The sequence below is a fragment of the Solanum pennellii genome, chromosome 7 (genome assembly GCF_001406875.1).
Source record: "Solanum pennellii chromosome 7, SPENNV200".
Classification (NCBI taxonomy): domain Eukaryota; kingdom Viridiplantae; phylum Streptophyta; class Magnoliopsida; order Solanales; family Solanaceae; genus Solanum; species Solanum pennellii.
In genome coordinates this window covers 78,754,201-78,777,147 of record NC_028643.1, presented here as the reverse complement: position 1 = coordinate 78,777,147, position 22,947 = coordinate 78,754,201, and the positions used below count along the sequence as shown (strand labels likewise).

Sequence of the window (22,947 nt, the reverse complement as noted above, 5' to 3'; positions counted from 1 at the left end):
TATTTACTTGCTTTGGACTCGTTTGAATTTGAAAATGCACTCGTTTTCTCCGAAGGACGAACTAGGCACATTGCTAACGTCTTAACGGACGTCCATGAAAAATTTCAACCATTTTGTTTTGGAAATTCTGGATCACAAAAAATCTATGGACTATAGCACATGAAAATCGATGAAATCTGCATTTACCTGCTTTGGGACTCGTTTGAATTTGAAATGCAACCGTTTTTCCCCGCGGGACTAACGGGGTACATTGCTAAAGTCTTAGCGGACGTCAATGAAAAAGTTCGGTCATTTCGTTTCGGTAATTTCAGATCCCAAAAGATCTATGGACTATATCACACGAAAATCAGCAAAATGTGCGTTTACCTACTTGGGGCTCGTTTGAACTTGAAAATGTGCTAGTTTTTCCCGCGGGACAAACTGGGCGCATTGCTAACGTCTTATCGAACGTCCATAAAAAAAATTCGGTCATTTCATTTCGAAAATTTTGAATAAAAAAAAAATCATGGACTATAGCACACGAAAATCGGCAAAAATCTCACCTTCTTTGGGGCTCGTTCTGAACTTGAAAATGCGCTTGTTTTGCCCGGGTGACGAAGTGATAAATTGTTAACGTCTTAACGAAAGTCTATAATTTTTTTTTTCAATTTCACTTCGGAAATTCTAGATCGTTCATTGATTATATATCACCAAAAGATCGGTAAAATTTGTGTTTACCTGCTTTGGGGCTCGTTTGAACTTGAAAATGCGTTTGTTTTTCTCCGCGAGACGAACTGGGTACATTTCCAACATCTTAACGAACACCCATGAAAAAATTATTTAGTTTCGAGAATTTTGGATCACAAAAAATTCATGGACTATAGCACACAAATGTTGAAAAAAACTGAGTTTACCTGCTTTGGGGCTCGTTTCAACCTGAAAATGCGCTCGTTTTTCCCGTGGGACGAACTGGGTACATTGCTAACGTCTTAAAGGGCATCTATGAAAAATTTTGGTCATTTCGTTTCAGAAATACCCAATCACAAAAATTCATGGACTATAGCACACGAAAGTCGTCAAAATTTGCGTTTACCTTATTTATGTCATGTTTAAACTTGAAAATGCGCTCGTTTTCCCCACGGGGAGAACTGGATATATTGTAATGTCTTAATGGATGTCCATTGAAAATTATGGCCATTTTGTTTTGAGAATTTTGGATCACAAAAAATCTATAGACGCACACGAAAATCTGCAAAATCTGCATTTACCTGCTTTTGGGCTCGATTGAACTTGAAAATAAGCATGTTTTCCCCGCGGGATGAACTAGAACATTGTTAACGTCTTAACAGACGTCCATGAAAAATTTCGGTCATTTGATTTTGAGAATTTCGGATAACAAGATATTCATTGACTATAGCATACGAAAATCGACAAAATCTGCATTTACCTACTTTGAGGCTCGTTTATACTTGAAAATGCGTTCGTTTTCTCTGCGGGACGAAGTGAGTACATTGCTAACGTATTAACGAACGACCATAAAAAATTTCGCCCATTTTGTTTTGGAAATTCTAGATCACAAAAAAATCATAGGCTATAGCACACAAAAATTGGGAAAATATGTGTTTACTTGCGTCGAGACTCGTTTGAACTTGAAAAATATTTATTTTCCCGCGAGACGAATTGGGTAAATTGCTAAATTCATAATGGACGTCCATGAAAATTTTTGGTCATTTTATTTTGAGAAGTCTGGATCACAAAAAAATTCATGGACCATAACACAAGAAAATCGATAAAATTTGCGTTTACCTGCAATAGGATCGTTTGAACTTGAAAATGCGCTCATTTTTCCCGCGGAACGAACTAGGTACATTTCTAACGTCCTAATGAACGTCCATGAAAAATTTCGGATCATAAAAAATCAATGTACTATATCACACAAAAAATAGCTAAATTTTGCGTTTACCTGCTTAGGGGCTCATTTAAACTTGAAAATGAGTCTGTTTTCCTTGTGGGATGAACTGGATACATCGCTATTGTTTTAACGGATGTCCATGAAAAATTTCATCCATTTTAATTTCGAAAAATTTGGATCACCGAAAATTCATGGTCTAAAGTACACGAAAATCAGCAAAATCTGTGTTTACCTTCTTTGGGCTCGTTTGAACTTGAAAATGCGGTTGTTTTTCCCAGGGGACGGACTAGGTATATTTCTAACGTCTTCAAGGATGTCCATGGAAATTTCGTTTCACAAAATCCGGATCACAAGAAATCCATGGACTATAACACACGAAAATCGATAAAATATGTGTTTACCTGCTTTGGGACTCGTTTGAACTTTAAAATGCACATGTTTTCCCCACGGGATGAACCGGGTACACTACTAACTTATTAACGAACGTTTATGAAAAAGTTTGGTCTTTTCATTTCGGGAATCTGGATCACAAGAAATCTAAAGACTATAGTACACGAAAATCGGTAAAATTTACATTTACCTACTTTAGGGGTCGTTTGAACTTGAAAATGCATATGTTTTTCCTTGCTGGACGAACTAGATACATTGTTAACGTCTTAACGAACGTCTGTGAAAATTTTTGGCCATTTCGTTCTGGGTATTCAGGATCACAAAAAACACATGGACTATAACACATGAAAATCGACAAAATCTGCTACCTGCTTTGTGGCTTCTTTGAACTTGAAAATGCGCCCGTTTTCAATGCGGAACGAACTGGGGTACATAGCTAATGTCTTAGCGGACGTCCATGAAAAATTTCGATCATTTCATTTCGGAAATTTCAGATCACAAAAAATCTATGGACTATAGCACACGAAAATTGGCAAAATTTGTGTTTACTTGTTTTGGAGCTCTTTTGAACTATAAAATGAGCTCGTTTTCTCCACGGGACGAACTGGGTATATTGCTAACGACTTGACGGACGTCTATGAAAATTTTTGGTCATTTGATTTCGGGAATCCGAATCACAAAAAATTAATGGACTATAGCACATGAAAATTGACAAAATCTTCGTTTACCTATTTTGAGGCTCGTTTGAACTTGAAAATGCGTCCATTTTTCCCGCGGGACGAACTAGGTGTATTGGTAACGTCTTAACGGACGTACATAAAAAAATTTGATCATTTGGTTTCGTGAATTTCAGATCACAAAAAATATATGGACTAAACACACGAAAAATGACAAAATCTGCATTTATCTGCTTTGGTGCTCGTTTGAACTTGAATATGTACATGTTTTCCTCATGGGACGAATTGGGTACATTGCTAACGTCTTAACGGATGTCCATGAAAAATTTTGGTCATTTCTTTTCGAGAATTTCATATCACAAAAATTTCATGGATTATAGCACACGAAAATCGATAAAATCTGCATTTACCTGCTTTGAGACTCGTTTGAACTTGAAAATGTGCTCGTTTTCCTCGCGGGATGAACTGATTACATTGATAACGTCTTAACGGACGCCCATGAAAAATTTTGGTCATCCCGTGGAAATACCGAATTAAAAAAAGATCTATAAACTATAGCACACGAAAATCGATGAAATTTTATAATACATATTTGGTTGTTGACAACGTAAAGCATTGTTTACATACTGAACATTTTAAAACTATAAAGAATTTATTTACATTTCTTTTTTAAATAACATATCTAGTATAATCTCACAAGTGGGAGTTCGGAGAGGATAGCATGTATGCAAACCTTATAGGAATGTGAAGAAGCATTTTTACCCGAACCTAGCAACAATAACTCCTCTGATAGACCCAACAAATGCGTACAATATCACAACCAGACATACCATTGTAAAGACGCGAAACATGATAGCTTTGCTTTTCCAACTTTCAATTCTTTTCTGAGTTAAGTACATCTCTACAGGGAAATAGACGACGATAGGCCAAAATGTTATCGCTCCGGACACCCCTACGACCTGGTTGAAGTAAGGGAACAATACAGCAATCCAAGTCATTATTGCAACATATGCTGTTCGGAAGAATAATCTCATAAAATTCAAACTAAATGGCAGCATTGATAGAGGTTTCAGAGTGTGATTCTTGTGAACAAACTTGCTATCTGGAAATTTTCTGGCAAACCATCTCTCAACTTCTGCAAATATTGGCTGGCTAAAAACCTGTAAAGCATATTCAAGTCGATACCAAAAAAAAAAAAATCAACTACAAGGAATCAAATTTCTAGCTTTGTAAAGAAAATATAACTTAGGCAATCAATGACGGAGGTAGAATTTTCACCAAGGGAATCTAAAACATAAAGAAGTAAAGACAGAAATCAAGGTGATTCAACATCTACTAGCTAGTGAGATGAGAATTGTCAAAATGATATAAGGAGATGACAACACATCCACTCAACTGATATGGGACACTATAACAACCCTACGCACCCCGGCTTGGACAATTGGAGCATCGATAACATAACTTAGGGGCTCAATATTGTGAAACACAACAAGAAGAATGGATTTGCTTTGTAAAGAAATAGGACTTGCGGCCTAACTCAAGAACAAAAGCTAGCTCGTGAGGTAAGGATACTTTTGATATCATATAAGGAGACAACAACCCATTCCCTCAACCAATGTGGGACACTCTGACAAGTTTAGAAGAAGATGTCAAAAGTAAAGATATCCATTAACAAGGAAGAGTTATTCCGTTAAAAAGATTGTGAAAGCATAAACGCGATAACAATGACAACTACACCTTAGTTCCGAACAAGTTAGAGGTGAAGGTGTAAAAGTTGTACAAGAATAAAAACATGGGGTTACAATGTTATACTTGACAGAACACTTCAAGTAAAAGTACCTGATATCCACCAACAAGATGAAGAATAACACACGCATTAGCAAAGTCTACAAGCCAATATGGTTCATAGAAACCGAATCCTGTCAAGAGATTCCCTGGTGTGGAATTACCAAAGGCTGCATAACCAAATCCTCCACAGGAAAGGTAGAAAAAAGTTGTAATACAGGATGTCATAATTGAGACCTTCTTCATGGTGATCTTTTCTGGAGGAGGTGCCTTTAATGTGTCCTACATATTTGGAAGTTTTCATTAATTGTTTAGTGCTGCTTAATGCTGATTAAGAAAATAATTTAATTTTGAAAGCCAAATTGCAGCACCTGAACCTCCAGAAATATAAGAGAGAATGGAAAGGCAAAGGCAATGTTCCCGAGCGCTTGAGCAACCAACCATACTTTCTCAGCAGCTGTAGAACTTGGCAGTCCTGTAATGCTTCCTTTGATTTCTCCATTTTCTGCATATCAAGATAGCGGAATGGAATTTTAAGATAATGACAAGTTTGATCATCTATATTACCTGAGATTCTAGGCCTGAACATGCTTGTTATTGTGAAGATTTTAGGACTATAAAGGCATGCAAAAAGGTAACCTACCTATTACTTTGGCTAAGCCAAGTGCTGATCCGATAATTGAATATGTGAAGGACATGACAGCAGCAACTACGGAGAGCCACTTCATATTCGGAAAATCAGGAATTTGAGACACTATAACTTGGATTAATCCAAATATTACCATATACCTAGTACTTTCATATCCACAGGTAGCCTTGTGACCTTGATCATGATAGAAGTTTGATTTCTGGATAGCTCTGGAAGCATTTAGAGGATGCATTATTAATATCAGCTTTAGAAAAAACCCTCCCAATAGATAATTTGAGAATGCACACGAGTAACAACTCTCAACTCTTATGTATATGTGCTATGCATCATAGCCTTATTTACTATGATTCTTTATTTCATTAGTTATATGGGACTCCTAAAATCATTTAGGGACACATTTCCTTAATCCACTAATATACATCGAGTGTAAGTTTAATTTTGAGAATATATGATAGCAATATCAACTTTATATTTATACTAAGTACTGTGTATCCTTTATAAATATTCCTAATCCCATTGGTTATGGAACTTTTATCTCCTTGATAATGGAACACCTATCCTAATTTCACTAATTATGACATATACTTCTGTATCCCCCTCTAGTTATCTGATTAGAATGATGACATGGATACAAATGTCTGCTTATAGCTAGATTCGTACGGTTCGGACTGTATTGTTTGGAAATTCTTGAACCCTTAAGAATCCTTAACAAGTTTATATATGAATTGTTAACAGTCAAAGGAATCTCAGAAGATAGTGTAAAATAAAAACCTCATTAGTTTAGAGCATTGGCTGAGCCACCTTAGGCGAAGGATGGTCCCGTGCACACCCTTCGCTGAAATATTATGTGGTGTACAAAGGTTAAATGTTAACTGTGAGCTATTATGAGTGTGTGTTTGATTTTGCACATCCTTAACACAACTGAGAAGAAAATCTGCATACTCTTTGCCAAACTCTTGGCTCCGCCACTGGACTTTAGAGAAGATAATAGGTCTGAAGCATGAATTTGGCAAGAGGAAATTAAGTTGTCTGAAAGTATGGAAATGCAACCATGTAAACTAGGATAACCCAAACAAAAATTCAGTATGATAAGCAGCAAAGCTCATAAAGGAAATGTATGTGCATAAATTGTCAAAAGAAGACATTGACAATACTAGTAGAGAGAAGATCAATGACATACTGTATGCTGGAGGCGGATGTAATTGTATATATAATTGCAACCTTGATGAAATTTATACGAACAGCGATTCCACAAAACCAGGCATTTCTTTTTCCTGAGATGCCAGAAAAAGGGAATTTGCTGCGTAAGCCCAAGTATATAACAGCCCTCTTGAATTCAGTAAGGTAAGAAGACACTTGCTGCCAAGTCAAGTTCTACATAAGGACAGTTAATTTTGGCATCCCATGAACTATCCAGTTGGTCCTCTAATTAAGAGAAAACTAAAGTTTTACGATGGTTAGGCCACCATGTCCTTTTAAAATCTATATATAGACTCCTGGAAGAACGACGTGCTTGCTTACTTGAACATAATTTATTTCCACGAAAAGTAAGGAAAACGAGAAGTAAATAAATGGTTCGTCTGAACTGAAGAAGTGCAGGACATAGGATTTTTTCTAATTTCTTCTTAGCTTGAAATTCTCACCTAAAATCTTCTGTACAGCATCAAGATAACAGCCATTCCTATCAGGGCCAGTTTCTGGATCAGGAGACTTATAGCAATTGCAGAGAAGAAATACAGAAGTAAGAGAGACACAAGCAAATACGAGCATAGTCAATGGACCAGCAACCCAACCTAGCTGTGCCATGCTCCATGCTAATGATAGAACACCAGAACCAATTACTGCTGTAATTATATGTGCCAAAGCTGTCCATTCATTTCCTGAATTTTCACGGTGAGTACGCATATTAGCTTCTGTGAGTATCATCTACTTGTACAGGTTTCAATTATTGAAAGAAACTATTAGAAACTATACTACTAAATTAACACAAGAAAAGATCAAGATGATTACCCTTTTTACAGCTTGTTTGGATGGTTTATCTATTGTTACTTTAAATACATTATTTGTTTTTTGATTGTTACTTAAATTTACTCTATTGCTTTGTATTGTCAAATTCATTGTTATGGAACGAAAAGTTTCAATCTTATGTAAGGATCGATTTGGTGTGATCCCCTTGTTGCCTTTTTCTTCTTTAACTTTCTCTTTCTTAACTTTACTTTACCTTAATTAACTTATATTGCTGGTGTACAGTATTATGAAACTAAGAAAAAACGATACAATCTATCCAAACGCGTGTCTATCAAAAGTCTAAAACAATATAGTAAAATATAATACAACAACCATCCAAATAAGCTTAAGACAAATCTCCTTCAATAAACAGAGATAGGACAGCATTAATTTCAGAGGACAAGTTAAATCAAGATTCTTGAGATGGGTTCACTATGGACCCAATTTTTTATTGTCAAGATCCAAACTTTTTTGTGTAAAATGAAGCTTAAATGGTCAAATGGAGATAAAAGGGGTTTCCAGAAAAAAGGAAAAAGTGAAGTATGATACCAAAAACAAATATTTTGACCTTATAGTATATTGGGAAAAATATAATAATTGAAGTAAAATAAAAAGGGAATTTTTGTTACCTGTTCTTTTGAGGGCAAGCTTAGATGATTGGGAAGAAGAAGAAGAAACATAATTTGTGTCCAAAAATGGCATTTGAGAGTCACTTTCTTCATCCAACCCCATAGCCCCAGCTATCACTATGAATCTATTTCTGAATATTCCAAATTTAATGGAAACTTCTTTCTACAAGATGATACTATTTTTTTAGTCCAAAATTCCCTTCTTTTTTTTTTAGAAAGTAAACAAAAAATTGTGAGCCATGTGATATTAAAAATAAAATACGTAAAACATATTAAAATATTTCACAATCTTAAATATATTATTAGAAAATTTAAAATTAATAAATTATCAAAAAAATAATACGTGTGTATTTAGTCCTCTTATATCGAAGAAAGTATGTAATATATTAAAATTTTGACGTATAAAATTACATTATAAGCTTATCACATTAAATATTTACTATAATTTTGTAAATATTTAATAGCAAAGAGATCAAAGGGGCATATTTTGAAAGACTAAATATGTTTATGATGTATTATAAGGATTAAAATTTGGAATTTACTAATGATTGAGGGGACAAAAAATGAGATTGTTGACACATGTTTATTTATTTATATTATTTTTAATGATTGAATATTAGTATTTCTATCTAACCTATAGTGGAGTAGGATATTTTCTACATTGAAAAGGAAGGGCTGCAACTTTTTGTATGATAGTTATTTTGGTGCCTTTCAACATCTTTGAAACGTCAAAAAAGAAAAAATGAATTATTAAGTAGACGTTCAGCTATGAAACTTAAATATTTTTTAGCGTTGAAGTCACAATATTTAGAATTTTATATTTTTATCTAAAAATAGTTATACCCTTGAATTTTTAGAAACTAACATAATTACTAAACTTGACTAAATTATATGAAACATACAGTCAAATATATTCTAAAGAGTAATATGTCAAAATAAATAGTCATATAATGTCATACAATAGATTCTATATACGAGCCACTACATGTTAATATTTAGTTATTTGAATATACCTTACCTAAAAATATGAAAAAAAAATTCAAATAAAGTCTAGAGCGGGTGGTGTTTAATGTAAACTTACTCATACCTTTATGGTAGTCGATAGAGAAGTTGTTTCTAATAAACTCTCGATTCAAATAAAATATATCGAAAATCGAAGACTATGTACTTTTAAGTTACTGAATGAGATGTGTAAATTCCATTTGAAGAATGGCATGAATACAGTGTCTTTTGGCTTACAAATCTTACTAGCTAGCTATTTAATTGTAAGATTTTACATTTCAAGCTAATTTAGCTTTAACTATTCCCTCAATTGATCCAATCAACCCCAGTAAAGATACAATCAAACAAACCATACTGAAACCTTCAAGAAGTATCCATTTTCTTGTCCAAGCTCCAATTTTTCTTTGCACAATGTACATTTCCACTGGAAAATATATGGTCATAGGCCAAAAGTTCAATGCTCCCAAGATTCCTAATACCTGGTTGAAATATGGAAATGCCATTGCTATTGCTGTTGTAGATATAACATATAGAGTTCGAAAACATAACCGGAAGAGGTTCAACTGGAGAGCTGGCAACACCGGGAGTTTGATGGCGTAGAATTTATTTATGAATCTGTTCTGAGGGTACTTCTGAGTTGCCCATTTTTCAACAAATGCGAATACTGGCTGGCTGTATACCTAAGGAAACAAGCATTAGAATTGTCGTAAACCAAGTAAAGGGTGGAAGGAAAAGACTCGGGTTTTAGTACTACCTGATACCCTCCAACCAGATGGAGGACTATGCAGGCATTGGCAAAATCAACAAGCCAAAACGGCTCGTAGAAACCTGTCAAGAGGTTCCCTGGTGTGTCGTTCCCAAAGGCTGCATATCCGAAGCAACTACAGCATAGATAGAAGAAAGTGGTGATAACTATTGCGTTTATTGACGCCTTCTTCATGGTCTGATTTTCTGGTGGAGGCGATTTTAGTGTATCCTTCACTCCATAAAAAAGAACATCTTTAATATTAGGAGAAACAGCAACAGTCTTTGTGATACTTTTAGTGTAACTATTCCAACTTAAAGTGGTAGGGTTACTGTTATGTCTTGTATGGTTTCAGAAACATTAGCTAAGTTGATATTTACGCTCCGATATTGATCTTGAATTATTTTTTTTGAAAAACTATATATGACGACAACTATGCCTCAGTCCCAAACAAGTCGAGCTCTGCTAAATAAATCAATATTAAATGACCTAGTATCAGGACAAATTCTAAGAGCTGAACCTATTTATATCTGATTATTGATATAAATGCCACAAGTTAAGACTTGTATAGTTGCGGAATATCAATACCTGTATCTCGAGGAGAATAATCGAATAAGGATAGGCAAAAGCAATGTCTCCGAGTGCCTGGAAAACTAACCAAATCTTCTGAGCAGCACTCTTTGTTGGTACTCCCACAATGCTTCCCTTGATACCCCTATTATCTGTAGATCCAACATCAATGGGGAAATGAGACAAGAAAATGCTTGCTCCATGATCAGAACTAAAATCAAAATACACGAGATTCTTTGATATATTTTTGGAAATCGAGATGAAATAACAAGAAACAGAATGAGAAAAAGAACAGTCAAGGCTTTACCGATCACTTTAGAGAATCCAAGGCCCAATCCGATGAAAGAGTAACAAAATGACATTAGCGCAGCAACAACAGACAACCATGCCATGTTATGAAAATTTGGTATCTGCGATGTTACTATCTGAATAATGCCAAAGATCAGCATGAAATTATTTGTCCTCTGGCAAACAACTTTTTCTCCTCCTTTATGGTAACAATTTGATCTCTGAATTTCTCTGCAGAAATTTTCGGTCGGATTATTAACTTAACAGAAGCATATCTCATTCAGCTTGAATTGCATACACTGTCTCTTGCAGGCTAGGCATTACTATAATGGATATAATGTTATCTAATAACCCGACCAAATGACCAAAGGAAAATGTTGTAGATACTGCTATCGAGACACTTACGAATTCAGAGAGGCAAAAATCTGAACTGCATATATATGTATATAGCTAACTAACCTCATACTTGTTGCACTTGTAATTACATAAGCAATACCAGTCCCATAGAAGCTCACATACTGAAGCAAACCACACAACCACGTCCATTTCTTGCCTGAACGAGTATAAGTCAAAATACATAAAAGACGCGTCTAATCCCCCCCCCCCCCCAAAATAATGTAAAAGAGGAATCCTCATATGAGAAACTTCTAAAAGAGTTACAAATTCTATGTTGTAGGATGGAACAGTCTACCAAGATTAACTCTAACGGCATCAATGTAAGAGGGATTTCGCGTTCCTGTTATGGGATCAGGTGACCTGTAACAATCACATATGAGAGATGCAGATATGTATGTAACAACTGCAAAACAAAGCATGGTGATTGGCCCTGCAATCCATCCTAATTGTGCTGTACACCAGGCTAGAGATAGAACACCAGCTCCGATTACAGCTGAAATGATGTGCGCAACTGCAGTCCACAAAGTTCCTGGCAGGAAAATACACGTCGACTATTGTTTCTTAGATTTAATCCTAGTCAATGTTATAAAACTCAGTCCCTCTAGAAAATTTTGAGACAACTTAAAACTTACCAGTTCTAATTGTATCTGCATCATCTTTGCCTGAAGATTTCTCTTGTTCAAGAGAACGTTGAACTTCCATCTCCGACTGATATATTCTTAGACACGGACACTAAAAACCTTAAAGCAACTCTTTGAAAATATGCAGGTGGCTCAATGATACAACATAAAGCCTTCACCTATTAGTAGAAACGTTCAAAGACGTATTCTCTAATACTCCTCCCTTCACAACAACAGCACTATATACTATATAGTACCATGTAGTAGTGCTAAGTTCTCACAAGTCATCATATAATGAAAAGGATGGGGGGAAAGAATGTCTTTGTTGGAGTTAGCCACAAATTTAGTCAACAATGATGGAACTTCCTCTATAAAGAAATGTTTGGCTGTAGCTCTTTTGCTGTAATTCTACCCTTTAACTGCAAATAGATACAATTTTTGAAGAAAAAATATCTTCTTCTCATATAATTTTATAAAAGCCACAGTCCAAATTGAACCTACCAATGAGATAGACATTTCACAACTCACAAGGGGGGATGACTATTTAAACAGAGTCCAGTAACTTTTACCCATTTTTGGATCTTGTCACTATGTACATAACAAATTTACATTCTCAGACTCCATGTGCATGTCTTTTTCAAAGCCTAACAGGTCAAGCCAAACTTAGGTTCAAATCAATGTTTGGTTTTTTTGGATGCTAGTATGAAAAAAAAAAGATATTAAAATCAATGGAAAATCACAAATTTGGTCGATGTGACTGGAACTGCCAAGTAACACCAACAACACACTCAGTGTAATCCCACTAGTGGGGTCCAGGGAAAGGCAGACCTTACTCATATCTTTTTGGGGTAGAGGTTGTTTCTGATAGACCCAAAACTAAAGGTCCCACTTAGATTTGAACTCGGGTTACTGGATTCAGTATCCAATGTCCTGATCACTAGACCATGGGACCACTAGACTGCCTGTAATGTCACAATAAGGTCAACAAAAATCTAGAGTATGTAAAATATTCCATAATCTTTACATTGTTTCAATTATGATACAGTAACTCTCAATTTCTTAAAGCCACTTGAGTTCTCAATAACATGATTATATTTATATTTTCTATTCTTCTTAGTGGATTTTTTTTTTATTTTTTCTTTCTATTTCCAGGGATGCAAACTCTCAGTCACAATAGCTACACATAACTGTTAAGCCTTCACTCCGAAGATCATCCAACTTCCTTATGCAAAATAAATGATGATGATGATCAAATCCCAACAGAGTGATTTCTCTCTTCTGCCTAAAACTTGGTGATAGAGTTATCCAACATATGTAATAGTGGTAGGTAGCAGCCTAGCAGGTACCAATCAAATAGTCGAGGTGGGTAAATTAGCCCCATTTTGTGGCGGAGCCAGCATTTTTACTAAGTGATTCCAAAACATCTACTGTATATACATAAAAAATAATAAGAAGGTAAAAGATATAAAGTGAACAGTAACTTACCTAGGTAAAATCCTGCAGCTTCCAATAAAGAGTGATTTGTGGTAGGGCCAAGCAGAGAATCAGGAGACTTATAGCAATCACAAAGTATGGTAGTTGCAAATAGAGTCACTACTGCAAAGAGTATAATAGCCAATGGACCAGCTATCCATCCTAATTGTGCTATACTCCATGAAAGTGATAGTACCCCTGCCCCTATAACCCCTGTTATAATATGTGCTCCTGCAGTCCATATTGTACCCTTTTTCCCAATACCTGAGTATACAACTACAAAAAATGAACCAAAACCCAAGTTAGTACTAGCAAACTAACAACCCCAAGTCATAAAGATAGTATCTTTAACAAAATCAAGACCCCATTTACTACACCTGTTCAAAAAGACAGAATCTTTAACAAAATCAACACAACATTTTGCTACACCAAGTCAGAAAGACAGAAGTTTGAGGCAAAATCAAGATATTAATTTGATACACCAAGTCATAAAGATGAAACTTTAATCAAAAATCAAGGCACCATTTACTACATCTATTCAAAAAGATAGAATCTTTGAAGAAATCAAGACAACATTTTGCTACGTAAAGTCATCAAGACGGAATGTTTAACAAAAATCAAGATACCATTTTGCTACACCAAGTCATACTCCCTCTATTCCATATTGAGGGAATTTGTGAGGAAATGCAAACTTATTAAGAAAAACATTCATAGACATAATTTAGACTATACTTTAGACTATTGTCCTTTGTGAAATAGTAAATATAACTTCGCAAGTAATGCAATTTATCTCCTAGAAATAATCAAACTTCATTAAGGAAAGAACAAATATGGAAAATGTTTCAAACATCAATCTTGAATTTTGAACAATTCAATTATTTTGAACAATGAAAAAACCTCAACAACTCAGTTAATATGGAACAGAAAGAGCAATAAAGATGGAATTTTTACAAAAAATGAAGACACCATTTACTACACTTATTCAAAAAGATAGAATCTTTAACAAAATCAAGCCAACATTTTATTACAAAGTCAGAAAGACAGAAATTTGAGCAAAAATTAACATACCATTTTGCTATACCAAGTCATATAAAGATGGAATTTTTAACAAAAATCAAAGACACCATTTACAAACCTTATTCAAAAAGATAGAATCTTTACCAAAATCAACACAACATTTTGCTATACAAAGTCATCAAGATAGAATTTTTAACTAAAATAAAGATACCATTTACTACAAAAGGTCATCAAGATAGTATTTTTAAGAAAAATCAAGTTACCATTTGAATCAGAAGAGCCAGAAAATGTTGCCAGCAGCAATGGGGTTTCTGGATTATGTTCTATTCCACCAGCCATGATGTTTCTTTTTTTCTGTTTATGTATTCCTCGTACAATATATAAAAAATATATTTATGATTAATAATAATGAGTCCTGTTGTTGTTTTTCAATTGGTTCTGGCCTATAAAACAATATGTTTGGCATTTTAATATGAACAATTAATATCTATACTCCTCTTTCTCTACACGTCACCCTAAGTTTTTTTTTTCCACCCCATATTCATTATCACTATAGGTGAGCCTTCTTAGGTCATGATTATGACAATAGGTGAGCCTATTAATCTCATGGTTTATGAGAAAATTTTGATAAATAGCTATAATTACAATTTATGTATTAAGTGAGAGTTGTATTGGAGGTATAATTGTACGTGTTAAAAGAGTTACTATATCACAAGGAATATGGCGGGTTATCAAAAAAGTTGTATGAGGAGACTATTAGGCATGATCGCGAAAAAGAATTATGTCCGCACATATATATTTGATACAAAATTTAAATATGTAATTATGTTTCGAAATTTTTTGAAAATAAAATTCATGTCTATATGTTTTTTTCGTTGTGTAATTTCCCTTTTTGTTTTATATCTACAATAAGGTTCAATTATTTTAGATTCGCCCGGTATAAGACTCGTTAAAAGAGAAAGCCCTTGATTTTTCATAGAGGGAAGTCATTTCCTACCAATTTTTTGTATTTCTAAGATCACTAAGTTAGGTCATACTAATATATTTGTATCGTATAAGACTCCTCAAAAAAAGTTTTTTATCAACACACAATCTATTGAAAGAGAAACGTCACTTATTAGATTTTTTTTCTATTTTTTAAGACTCAAATTTAGGTTCCCATAAAAAGTATCATACGGTAAAATTTGGTGATAAAAAAAAGTTTTTTTATCAAACACAAAACCTATTAAAAGAGAAACGTTACTTATTAGATTTTTCCATTTTTTAAAACCCAAATTAGATTCTCTCGCTAAAGAGTATCATATTTTATCACAAGGCAACATTTGATGATAGAGTGATAGTTACAGAAGCTATTATGCACAGACAAGTCACTGTACTTGAAAAGAAAATGTTGACACCAAAGGATTTTGTTTGGTCTATACATCTATGACTATGAGCACGTCGCTCGAATTTGTGACCTATAATATATAGAGTTTGCGCTCGAATTAGTGAACTAGAGTCTATAGAGTTTTGTGACTTAAAAAGTCACACAGAGATGCTTTTGAATTGCATTCGAACTAAGTCATAAAAAAAACAATATAGCTTCAAGCTTTTTTTTTAAAACCTGTTTTATCTTATTTGGAAAAAAAAACAGAATATAGCTAAACATTTTTAGATACAAGCACAGAGTATTATCCATGAGTTAATATTTTTTCTATTTGTAAACAAAATCTGAACTTTATTGCTTTGGGACTAAATTGGTAAAATTAATGTGTCATTTTAAGTGAACATTTTAATTAAAAAGAAGTTCCCAATGATTCCAAAAGTGGATGTGAATGATGGTTGGCTGGAATTTTTTCTTAATGACAGCTTCCAAATACTTCAATAGCCACGTGAAGTATTAAAGCCTAATTAAATTTGAATTCATGTTCGTATAAAGTCAAATTCGTGATCCCTCATTAAAGATAGCTGAGATCACTCAACTATAAAATCCTGGTTCGTAGATTGTCTAAGTTCCCTTGTAGGTTTCTTTGCACTAAAAACATGTTTTAGAAACAGCACCAAATATGTTCATACTGTAGAGACACCTAAAGAAGTAAAATGACAAAAAGTTTATATATACAGTGCTACAACAACTAAGAAATGAAGACAAATCATAACCTGCAACTCAGTAAAAAGCATAAACTAGCCACTTCTGAACATACATACATATATGTTCTTGATTGATTCAAGTCTCTTGTGGGATCTGTCTTGGTACATTTTGCTGCAAATAGTCACCAGAACTGACCATATCTTTGTTGTGTTGATTCTCCTCCTCATCATCATCATCAACCTCTACAGTAACTATGTGGACAATAGTAGCTGTTTCATTTTGATCATGTGGATGTTCCTTTAAAGACTCAAATAACTCAACTATTTTATCTACATGAACTGCCTCTGAACTAGTGTTGCCCTCTTGCACCTGCTCCTCTGTTTTATCTCCAGTACCGGCAACTTCTCTGTCACGCTCCTCCTCCGGTTCAATCATTTTATCCACAACAACCGGCGCGTCATCAGAACCACCGCCGCCATACTCTCCGCTGGTAATTCTACCTTTAATTACCGACCTATACACCAAAACAAACGAAGACAATCCTAAACCAGCCGTAACTCCGGCCACCCCAAATCCCGCCATAGCAACTCCCAGCACCGCAGCAGCACCAAGTAAGAGAGGACTAAATATAACTAGCAACGGAGAAGTTACTACCAAAAGTATAATTGAAGTGAGAAAACTAAAACACATTAACCCCAAAATTGGGGCTTCAATTGCAATTCCAGCTATGGTTGCCCAAATCTTCGTCTTTCGGGTCGGATTCACCTCCATCAATTCCCTGTTTTCAGCCATAATAAACTTTTTTTTTTCTCTAATACAAGTATAAATGATTATCTGATCATATATCATGTTCCATATTTGGACGATTTATGAAAACAGGACACGTTTCTGATACTTTTCTATACGTGGTGCATCGCAAACAGAGACGATTTGTTTTGAAGTTATCGTGGCGTTATAGAGTACAGTTTCATTGTTTATCCAATGTAATATATGTATCTAGATCACACATTAAATAATAAGTCTACACCAAAAAATAGAGCATAGCGTAGAATATTGTTTGAGTACTAATACTAGTAGAAAACGATGAAACTAGAAAAATAATAGGATAACAATAGACTAAATTGAGAATTTTCGTCGTTGTTATATATAGTGCGATAAAATTTAAATAACAGCGTCTAAATTTTAAAAACTATGATAAGTCTTCAACTCATGGTCATCTTGCAGTTTTCACATTTCAACTTTAACATCCCAAAGGTATAATTCTTGTTGAGGAACTGTAATATTAATGGTGAACAATCCAGAGGATTCGTCGTAATCAAACTGTACTTGTTCGTTGTCAACATGTATTCGTTTAGGCTTCCCAGATGAATAAGCTCCAAACGTTCCACATCCGCGAACCTTCATGGAAACTAATCCACATTTTCCCTCTGTTTCATATTTCACCTCTTTGATTGCTCCTCCTGAATTGAACATATTCACAAGACCAATCGGAGCAAATCTTGATCCTGTACACATTTCATTGATTGGAACAACGGTAAAGACTTCATATTCTCTCGCGTTTAGAGTGATTGGAATCGAAGCATTTTTAGGAAGATTGATCAATTCCCCTGCATTGGTTACAATCAGGTGAGCAAAATGTGTATTTTTTTAAAACCAGAATGCAGTGTAGGATAATAGAAGTGATTGAAACAGCTTACTACGAAGATGAGAATACAGAATGGCATCGCCAGTCCATCCGTCATGAGCAATCCTTGGTAAGTAATTGACATCATTAGCACGAACAATCCCAGTTATCGTCCCTGGTTGACAATCGTGGATTAGATTCTTCTTGCCAACCTTACACCATCCAGCACCTTGACAGTTGAATACACCGACTACTCCATTGAAATCGTTGAGATTCCAAATCTTTAAAAGACTGCATACACATAAGTGAGATTAATGTACATTACAAAATACATCACACTTGGAAATGATGGTGAAATTATCTGATCAAGCAATTACCTTATCCCGTCTCTTGCTGGATCAGAAAACAAGCAGTCTCTAGTTGGCCTTCCTGGAAGTTTGGCGCGTAATATGGAACCATCTGGAAGTACAAGCTTCTTCAGAAGATTAAAGTCGTGCTGTCCAGGCTTGTCACTACATGGCAATAGGCAGTGATGAGAAAATATTAACGAAAATTGGATCATACACCAAATAACTAGCTGTTCTTAAGGTATATATAAGCAGTACCTAACGTAAATAGCACAGCCTCCAACAGCTCGTGCTGCTCCGTGGTATTCAGCCATGGGATGCACACTCTAACATATTACAAGCATTATAGTGATTTCAACCTTTTTTTTGATAAGTTGGAAAGTATACTAAGAAACTGAGATTCATATCATCAACTCACGTGAAACATATCCCAATCAGGCTGCATGAATTCACCAAGGAAAATGGTGTTGTATGCCACTGATGCTATGTGAATTGTGTGTGATGCAGGGTCTCGTGGCCAGAAATCATCCGATGCTCTAATTACAGCTGAACGCTTTGCACTACACAACGCAAGGGAAATGAAAACTGGATCAGAATATATATGGTAAGAGTATCTAGCATCTCTTTACGACGATTCTCCATTTCTTAGAACTAATTCAGTTTATAACAATTACAAGCAAGAAAGATAGGGTGAGCAAGAAAAAATTACCTGAACAAACTATCATTACTATGGCTCATGCATGAAATAATTCCATTATCAGGAAAATTTCGAGCAATAGATGCCTCTAATGCTTGATGATACTTTCTTGCGAGTTTTACTCTTCCACCGTGACCAGCTCCAAGTGTTTCAAGGATGTTCTGAACATCTACTTTAACCCCATCTATACCCGCAGAAGCAAGGTATGAGTGCAGTTCATTATAGAAGTATAAAACTTTCTCAGGGTTCACTAGACCAAGACCGTTCTTTATCAAGCTGCTCAAAGCATCATCAGGTTCCTGTGACTCAGTCCCGGGAGATGAAACTGGGAAAGATAACTTGGATTCATAGTGTTCCATCCCAGGGACCCCGGGTCTCACACCGCCCCAGTAACCAGCAAGTGCATGCCACATGTACACATACCTAAAGTGCATAAGCCAAAGTAGGAAAACACTTAGTTGATAATTCAAAGGACAGCACCTAATAGTTGAAGATATTGAAGAACATACTTCAAATTGTGTTGGTCTTTGATATTGGCAACAACATGTCGAAGTCCCATTGCAGGATCGTTAATCCTATGACCTTCTTTTCCATTTTTCTGAAACTTATGGTTCTCTTTGATATGAGTTAGCCTGTTAGCAAAGCTGAAAACAACCAAAGAACGATCAGAACATTTTAAGGGGTTGCTAAACAATGATGATGATATTAAATGTGTTCCATCTACTCACTTTGCATGGTTATCAGCAATGGATTCGATGCCATCGGGATCCATACTCACTGATTGCCATCCATCATCAATGAGTACAAACTTTGGGGGAATACCTCCTTTCTCCAAACTAAAAAAGACATAAAAGTTTCAGCACCCTATGCAATGCAGGAATTTAGAAGCTAATCACTATCAAATAATTGAAGTCGATTACCTCTCTAATCCTTGCTTCACTCCCTCTGAAGTAACGGTAGTATAGAAAGCATCCCACGTGCACCATCCGAACCAGTTCAACATGTCTGGCATCTGAATCATGATAAAAACATAATATTACATACATTCAGAAGTAATGATGTCAATCGCGCTTGCAGAAATTAGAAGACATTCAAAATGTACCTTCTTTCTATCACGGTGACAAAATGTCTGTAAATGCCTCTCCACCGTCCTGTGTTGATGAAGAATTTTAACAATCAATTCCATTTCAGCAAGGCAAAATGTCTATGGTACAGTTATCAAATTGGTGTAACATATGAAATCTCAAGCAAAACATAAATAAATTTTGATTATTACAATGAAAATAGGCCAGGAAAGGCATTTAAAGATCAAAATAGTTATACAATTGAGGAACATAGCATATATATTCGAGACAATTATATTTTTGTTGAGTTGAGATAGCACTAGATCATCAAAAGGTTCTATACATCTGCCTTTTTCTCTAGGCATTTCTTCGGAAAGGACTCCCTTTTCCCCATTACCATATAGTTGTCCTTGGGATGACTCTATAGTTATGTGAAGACAATGAGTTGCACAGTTGACAAAGGAAATTTCAAGAATGGAAACCATGAAAGAAAGGACTAAAACATACTTGACAGCATTAGTGATAACATCAAAAGGGTCTGGTCCAGCTGCTACGTAAACCAAATGGCTTCCCTCGAAATCTTGCACTGCAGGATCTCCTGCAATCAACCATCATCATTAGCATCACGAAAATTGGTAAAGACCATACGACAAGATCCAAAACGTATCAATGGAGATCGTAATATCCATACCACTTTCCAAACATATCTCTAACTCATCGTTTGAATTCCCTTGAAGAACGGCCCTAAAATCACCTTCTAGAATAGGCAAGAAAACAACATACAATGCTGAATTTTGCTGGTTGTCTTGATCAAAATTTGAACCATCATTTCCTTCTACAATCAAAAACTGAGTCTCGAATGGTATATCTTGGCCAGATTTACCCATTCTCTGTGTCATCCACCATAACTTGAACCGGAAACCACACATAAATCTCAATCCTCTGCAAACCATTCAAACACATAAATAATTTCCCTGTTAAAACCAAATAAATCACAAAGCAATCATTACAACCAAAAAATTGCAAATTGTACTTCAAAATTCCCAAGGATTCTCAACATTTAGCTCCCATTTGGTCTCGTAGATTTTAAAGTTGAAACTTGTAAGTAGAGTATTTGAAATTTTGAAGTTGTGTTTGGACATGCATCTTACTTGGAAAAATTTTGAAGTTTTGTGAATGGAAGTTTCAAAAACTGGGTTGGAGTAAATTTTGGGAACTTGTGAACATTTGAAGATCAGATTTCCAAAACCTGATCAAATTCATGGCTAGACATATATTTAAAGACAAGTTTTCAAAATCAATGGTCAAACGCTAGCTCAGATTAAGAACATGCGAAGTCTTAATGAAGTTAATACACAATATCCTCTACAAACCATAATCAAGCATTCAACAAGTAAATAACTTCCTTGTAAAACCTCACATGAAAATCAAAGAACCAAAAACCAAAAATGCAATCTTTACAACAAAGAAACAATCTTTACAAAAAAGAAACAATCTTTACAATAAAAATGCAATCTTTACAACAAAAATGCAATCTTTACATAAGAACAAACAATCTCAACATTTAGATAAAACACAAGGGATAACTTATAATGAAGTTAAAACATAAAACACCATTATCATCAAAGAATCCTTAGATTCATAAACAAAAGTTAAAAAATTAAAACCAGACAGAGAAAATAAGTATGAAGAAGAAGAAGAACATACTGTAGTTTGCCAATAGGGAAGACCCTATGACTACCAATTCTGTCTGAATTAACACCAAGAAATGCCCCATTAGTGAAAGCTTCACCATTTGGCTGAGTAACAATAATATTTTCATCAACATCACTTAGAATGCTTTGCCCCAATACATTAAGCTTTCTTTCAGCCACACAAATTCCTGCTCCTACTGTCATCTTTTTTCTTTCTATAACCAAATAAACAAGAAAACACCCAAATGAAAAAAAAAATATTATCTTTATCCTTCTAAAACAAAAAAAAAACCCACAAGGAATATACAATGACAAAACCAAAACTTGTATAGCAATTCAAAAAATGTGTGAAAATTTTGAGAGCTGAGAAAAGAAAAGCTTGGGAGGTTAATATAATGGCCGGATTTTATGCGTTTTATACAAAATATTTTAGGCTACGTTACAATCAAATTAATTGGTACGTCCAAAAAAAAAAAACACTACGCAAGCTATTATTCTGTTCAAAAATAAGTGTCATTTTCGATATTTAATATTCGAAATAAATATAAGTATATTTTTTTCTTATTTATAACCTTAATACTCTGTTAAGTTATACATTGTTTTTTATTAATTTCTACGTGAACGTGATTTTTATTAAAATAACATTTGTTACGATATGGATATAGTTAGAAGCCTGCGGAGGCAGCATATATTTATGGGTTTAAATTTTTTTAATGGAAAATACCACTATTTATATATGGTTAAGAATTATTTTTTTAGATATGTATAATATATGTTAAATTATTTTTTATTAATTTGTATATTTATTTAAATTTTAAATTTATTATTAAAAATTCTGACTCCACGTACTAATAAATGGTTGGTGGGGACTAGTTAGCTCGTTTTGATCCAATCTAGATTTTTTATTAAAAAAATTTCTTGATCTTCCCAACCAAAAAAAAATGGATTTTTTTCTGTATTTTATATTACTCAATTTTTTTCCCTTGTACTTTTCCTTTTTTATGGCGGGAAGCAATTTTAATGAAACGGAAATATCTTCCAAATAATTTATTTATTTATTTTCTTAGGTAATATATTCTTATCCTTCCATTATAGTTATCTTAATATTAAGCATTTAATTAGAATTAAGCATTTAATTAGTTGTATCTCAATTATTATCCTTTTTTTTTCAAAATGTTTTAGTATAATTTTTATAATATTTTTTCATTGTATTTTTATTTTCATTTTTTTAGGTCGCATTCATGAAATGCATCAAAAAAATGTGATTATAATCATGTGACTGATTGGATATTTGGATTTTGTGAACTAAAA

The 22,947-nt window shown here is 34.4% G+C and overlaps 4 protein-coding genes across 6 annotated transcripts; all 4 read right to left on the bottom strand.

The window, feature by feature from the left end:
* Positions 1 to 3,522: 3,522 nt before the first annotated feature.
* LOC107024047 (probable amino acid permease 7) lies at positions 3,523 to 8,252 on the bottom strand. Its single transcript, XM_015224926.2, has 7 exons — positions 8,029 to 8,252; positions 7,036 to 7,272; positions 6,573 to 6,666; positions 5,387 to 5,601; positions 5,115 to 5,248; positions 4,798 to 5,025; positions 3,523 to 4,118 (listed from the first exon to the last, which is right to left on the bottom strand). Exons 1-7 carry the CDS (start codon positions 8,129 to 8,131, stop codon positions 3,717 to 3,719), a joined length of 1,413 nt encoding a protein of 470 aa, XP_015080412.1. The 5' UTR covers positions 8,132 to 8,252; the 3' UTR covers positions 3,523 to 3,716.
* Positions 8,253 to 9,193: 941 nt separating this feature from the next.
* LOC107026351 (probable amino acid permease 7) lies at positions 9,194 to 14,555 on the bottom strand. 3 transcript variants are annotated; one of them, XM_027918562.1, is made up of 7 exons: positions 14,403 to 14,555; positions 13,135 to 13,398; positions 11,093 to 11,186; positions 10,653 to 10,864; positions 10,364 to 10,497; positions 9,785 to 10,006; positions 9,194 to 9,710 (listed from the first exon to the last, which is right to left on the bottom strand). In XM_027918562.1, exons 1-7 carry the CDS (start codon positions 14,476 to 14,478, stop codon positions 9,309 to 9,311), a joined length of 1,404 nt encoding a protein of 467 aa, XP_027774363.1. In that variant the 5' UTR covers positions 14,479 to 14,555; the 3' UTR covers positions 9,194 to 9,308. The 3 variants fall into 3 exon arrangements, with proteins under 3 accessions (XP_027774363.1, XP_015082780.1, XP_015082781.1); XM_015227294.2 differs by lacking the exons at positions 13,135 to 13,398; positions 14,403 to 14,555 and adding exons at positions 11,325 to 11,558; positions 11,662 to 13,084; XM_015227295.2 differs by lacking the exons at positions 13,135 to 13,398; positions 14,403 to 14,555 and adding exons at positions 11,325 to 11,580; positions 11,662 to 11,828.
* Positions 14,556 to 16,118: 1,563 nt separating this feature from the next.
* LOC107026435 (oleosin S1-2) lies at positions 16,119 to 17,189 on the bottom strand. Its single transcript, XM_015227398.2, has one exon. It carries the CDS (start codon positions 17,057 to 17,059, stop codon positions 16,346 to 16,348), a length of 714 nt encoding a protein of 237 aa, XP_015082884.1. The 5' UTR covers positions 17,060 to 17,189; the 3' UTR covers positions 16,119 to 16,345.
* A 111-nt stretch (positions 17,190 to 17,300) lies between these two features.
* On the bottom strand, positions 17,301 to 22,047 carry LOC107026434 (probable galactinol--sucrose galactosyltransferase 1). Its single transcript, XM_015227397.2, has 13 exons — positions 21,650 to 22,047; positions 20,634 to 20,884; positions 20,450 to 20,540; positions 19,981 to 20,029; positions 19,799 to 19,890; positions 19,607 to 19,714; positions 19,388 to 19,522; positions 18,891 to 19,301; positions 18,600 to 18,741; positions 18,440 to 18,507; positions 18,212 to 18,346; positions 17,908 to 18,125; positions 17,301 to 17,817 (listed from the first exon to the last, which is right to left on the bottom strand). The coding sequence occupies exons 1-13, from the start codon at positions 21,838 to 21,840 to the stop codon at positions 17,438 to 17,440; spliced, it is 2,271 nt and encodes a 756-aa protein (XP_015082883.1). The 5' UTR covers positions 21,841 to 22,047; the 3' UTR covers positions 17,301 to 17,437.
* Between the last annotated feature and the right edge of the window lie 900 nt (positions 22,048 to 22,947).

Coding starts and splice junctions, on each gene's coding strand:
- LOC107026435 (XM_015227398.2), bottom strand. CDS start 17,059: ATGATATATGATCAGATAATCATTTATACTTGTATTAGAGAAAAAAAA.
- LOC107026434 (XM_015227397.2), bottom strand. CDS start 21,840: ATGACAGTAGGAGCAGGAATTTGTGTGGCTGAAAGAAAGCTTAATGTA. Junction 20,885..21,649: donor TTCCCTATTGGCAAACTACA/GTATGTTCTTCT, acceptor AATGGTTTGCAG/AGGATTGAGATTTATGTGTG. Junction 17,818..17,907: donor TCTGTATTCTCATCTTCGTA/GTAAGCTGTTTC, acceptor TAACCAATGCAG/GGGAATTGATCAATCTTCCT.
- LOC107024047 (XM_015224926.2), bottom strand. CDS start 8,131: ATGGGGTTGGATGAAGAAAGTGACTCTCAAATGCCATTTTTGGACACA. Junction 5,249..5,386: donor TGGCTTAGCCAAAGTAATAG/GTAGGTTACCTT, acceptor CTTGATATGCAG/AAAATGGAGAAATCAAAGGA. Junction 4,119..4,797: donor ATCTTGTTGGTGGATATCAG/GTACTTTTACTT, acceptor TATGCTTTACAG/GTTTTTAGCCAGCCAATATT.
- LOC107026351 (XM_027918562.1), bottom strand. CDS start 14,478: ATGGCTGGTGGAATAGAACATAATCCAGAAACCCCATTGCTGCTGGCA. Junction 13,399..14,402: donor TGGCTCTTCTGATTCAAATG/GTAACTTGATTT, acceptor CATTTTTTGTAG/TTGTATACTCAGGTATTGGG. Junction 11,187..13,134: donor AGCTGCAGGATTTTACCTAG/GTAAGTTACTGT, acceptor ATACTCGTTCAG/GCAAGAAATGGACGTGGTTG.